At 44.9% G+C, this 3,211-nt stretch overlaps 1 protein-coding gene across 1 annotated transcript; it reads right to left on the bottom strand.

Moving 5' to 3' along the window:
- Positions 1 to 5: 5 nt before the first annotated feature.
- LOC125527532 (protein NRT1/ PTR FAMILY 8.5-like) lies at positions 6 to 2,927 on the bottom strand (the record flags this gene model as incomplete). The annotated part of the gene is made up of 5 exons (XM_048692042.1): positions 2,880 to 2,927; positions 2,173 to 2,278; positions 1,454 to 1,671; positions 828 to 1,354; positions 6 to 453 (listed from the first exon to the last, which is right to left on the bottom strand). Coding segments are annotated over exons 1-5 (1,347 nt in total), but the record flags the coding sequence as incomplete, so codon positions are not given.
- Between the last annotated feature and the right edge of the window lie 284 nt (positions 2,928 to 3,211).

The raw sequence follows: 3,211 nt of genomic DNA, 5'->3' as shown, positions 1-3,211 counted from the left end.
GGCACCTGCCACAGGATGCACATCCGGCCGAGCGCCAACCGCCGCGTCTCCACCACCGCAGCGGCCGCCATGACCAGGATGGAGAGGAATAGGCCGATGGGGAACCGCTGTAGCTCCGAGAACCCCCGCTCGTTACCGGTGAACCTCCTCGCCGTCGGGATGAGCACCCTGTCGTAGACGGGCACGAAGAGGATGACGCTCACGGCGTCGAAGCAAGCCAAGGACGCCGGAGGGATGGCGAAGGTGCCGACCATCGTGTCCATCATCCTCCCTTGCACCAGGAAGGTCGAGGAGAACTGCGCGAGGACGGCGAAGAACACGATACCGGTGGCCCAGATCGGGAGCATGCCGATCACGATCTTAAGCTCCTCGACTTGTGTGACTGTGCAAACCCTCCATGGAGCAGAGTAAAGCTCTTCGGCCGAAGAGATCACTGCAGCCTTGTCCAGGAAACTGGCCAAGAAATACCTTCAATCAGCTAACAGCAAACAGATCGATCCAGATTCCAGCCAGCCTATGTATGTATGAAAAATAAAAGTTTCGCTAAAACACATTTAGATGTGCCCTAAGGCCCTGTTCGGTACCACTCCGCTCCACAACTCTGGGAGCGGAGTTGGCGGAGCAGTTCAAAACGACGGAGCTGCAATTCCCCCCTCCGCAGATTCCGGGAGCGGACGACTGCCAAACATGGCCTAAATATTACACATCTAAGTCCTATATTATTGATTTTACGCAAAGATTCATGCGAGTACTTAAATGTGCAATAACTATGAGGACTAAAAAATATCCAAATGTGCTTTAGACAGACTCAAAAGAAAACCACTTACCGGATCACCGGTGTATGCTGCAATTTCTTGGTACCTTCCGCCATTGGCACATCCTCAGGTAGCTCGTAAAGAAGAGAAGCATCACGTGGCAAATCTACATTCCGCTTCCGGACAGCCGCGACGATGACCTGGCAAACGCTTACCAGTGGGCTTCCGAGAGGCTTCTGCACTCTATAGGAACTGGATCCCAGGAAAAAACTCGCCATGGCCAATGCGATGAACAGGGTGGGGATCCAGAGGCCTATCACCCACCCGTAGTGGTCCTGCACCCACACAACGACGGTGCCGGCGACGAAGCTGCCGATGTAGACGGAGAAGAAGAACCAGTTGAAGAAGGAGTTCTTCTTCAGCCTCTCCGTCGGGTCCGTGTCGTCGAACTGGTCGGCGCCGAAGGAGGAGACGCAGGGCTTGATGCCGCCGGCTCCGATGGCCATCATGTACAGGCCAAGGAAGAAGATGACGGACTGAGGAGAAGACGACGAGCCATCCGGCCGCAACGATGCTGAAATTGACATTGCAGCCATTCCCTTGTGTCGTTGCAATTGCAAAAATATATAGAACTATTAAGAAACTTGGTAATTCCATCTGAGGGATGATTATCGAAGGGATTAGCTTGTGGTGCTTACGATTAGGTAAACAGCGAAGAAGGCCAGTGTGGTCAGGTATCTTCCCAGGTAGGAGTCTGCCACGATCGCTCCGACGAGGGGAGCCACGTAGCAAGTCCCCTGCCAATTCGTGTAGTTTCTTGCTGCCGACACATTGCTCTCGTGTAAGATGGTCTTGAGGAAGGTTACCAGGTTGAACTGGATCCCGTAGTATGCTAGCTCCTCGAAGCACTCCGTCGCTGCATGCAGTGTAATTAAGTCGCAACTCACGTGTAATTACTGCCGGCTCCAAGATATCCGAAAGTTTTTTCACACATACAGTAACCCCGGGGGCAATGATCGTTTCCATTGTTAAAGTTGTTTCATTTGAGAGAAAAAAAAGAAACTTTAGTGTAGTAAGTTACTGTAGTTTGTTAGTTGTTACTTGTTAAGCAAATTCAACATGATTGATTCTCTAGATATAACTGAAAAAAAGACTATTCTCTAGACATATAATAATGGAAACGATCATTGCCCCCGGGGTCTACTCTATATGAAATCATGCGAGGCACTTCCAAAAATAGTAATGAGTAGCACAACGGAACAATAGCAATGTATATGTGCAGTCTGAGCACAATATTTGGAAAATTTAACTGAAATGAAGAACACTAGATATTTTTTTCTACCAGATCTACATGAGAAGTTTTTATTTTTTTGAGCTGCTGCATGAGAACATGGTATTACATATAGTTCCCGTTTACCTAAGATAAACTTGCATGCTTTCCAACTGCCGGTACCGTGCTTCGCTAAAGGAGTTGGAGTTACTTTAATGTCAACATTTCGGTCTCCTATACGTTCTACTGAGTCCTGCAATAAGACAAATCTAATTCTTTTTAGTATTACTAGTATATTTCTGCAAAAGTTTGAAATGGCTGTAAATAATTCTTTTTAGTGATACTAGTATCTTTCTGCAAAAGATTGAAATGGCTGTACAAATGCAGGAGTGCCTCCCTCTATAAACTTTTAAAGTACTGATTTAAACGATCTTATAAAAGTTTACAGGAGGAGTACATGATAAAAAAGAGAGCCTAGGATCACAGTGTGAATAGCATGCAGAAACTGGTGTCCGGTTAAACTGTTAATACTTTTGTTGTTTTCAAGACAATATTAAGAGAAAATCATCAGTATTGCATCAGACATGTAAGCTAGCATTTGTTAGATCTCAGCAAAGCAATATGCAGCCATGCAGGGGGTCATATTGCGCTAATCCGCAACAGTAAAAAAATAAACGAGATGCGTTTGATATGACACCCATATGCATGCAATATGTTACTTTGGGCATCAAAGAACTAAGTTTTCACATCTTCATAGATATTGGTGACAACGAAGCACATAAAAAAGAATCATTGCTTCAGAAATTCAAGCTACTGGTAGAGTTGAATGTAGAAGAACTAGCAGAGGAACTGACCTCAATAATTGGTTCTTCCTGCTGTGAGATTTCCTCAAGAGATTCCATGGTGGTTAGACTCCCAGCCTAGTAGATAGAGACCTTGTACACAGGTTGAACAAAGACATCTCAATTTATAGAAATATGGAGTATGACCTTGTGATGTTGTGCATATCTCTACTATTAACTGTGAATATGTATGTAGTCCTTCGCACACAACCATTAATGCAAAAAAATATAGTGCGAACCAATTTAAAAATGAAGTCATTAATACAATTAATTAGACAGACGGCTATACATGTGCAATTAATTAGATCCATTTAAATAGAGATTTTTTTCACGCCTAATCAATT

This window comes from Triticum urartu, unplaced genomic scaffold, assembly GCF_003073215.2.
Source record: "Triticum urartu cultivar G1812 unplaced genomic scaffold, Tu2.1 TuUngrouped_contig_4233, whole genome shotgun sequence".
In the NCBI taxonomy this organism is placed as follows: Eukaryota; Viridiplantae; Streptophyta; class Magnoliopsida; order Poales; family Poaceae; genus Triticum; species Triticum urartu.
This window is presented reverse-complemented; position numbering and strand designations above follow the sequence as displayed.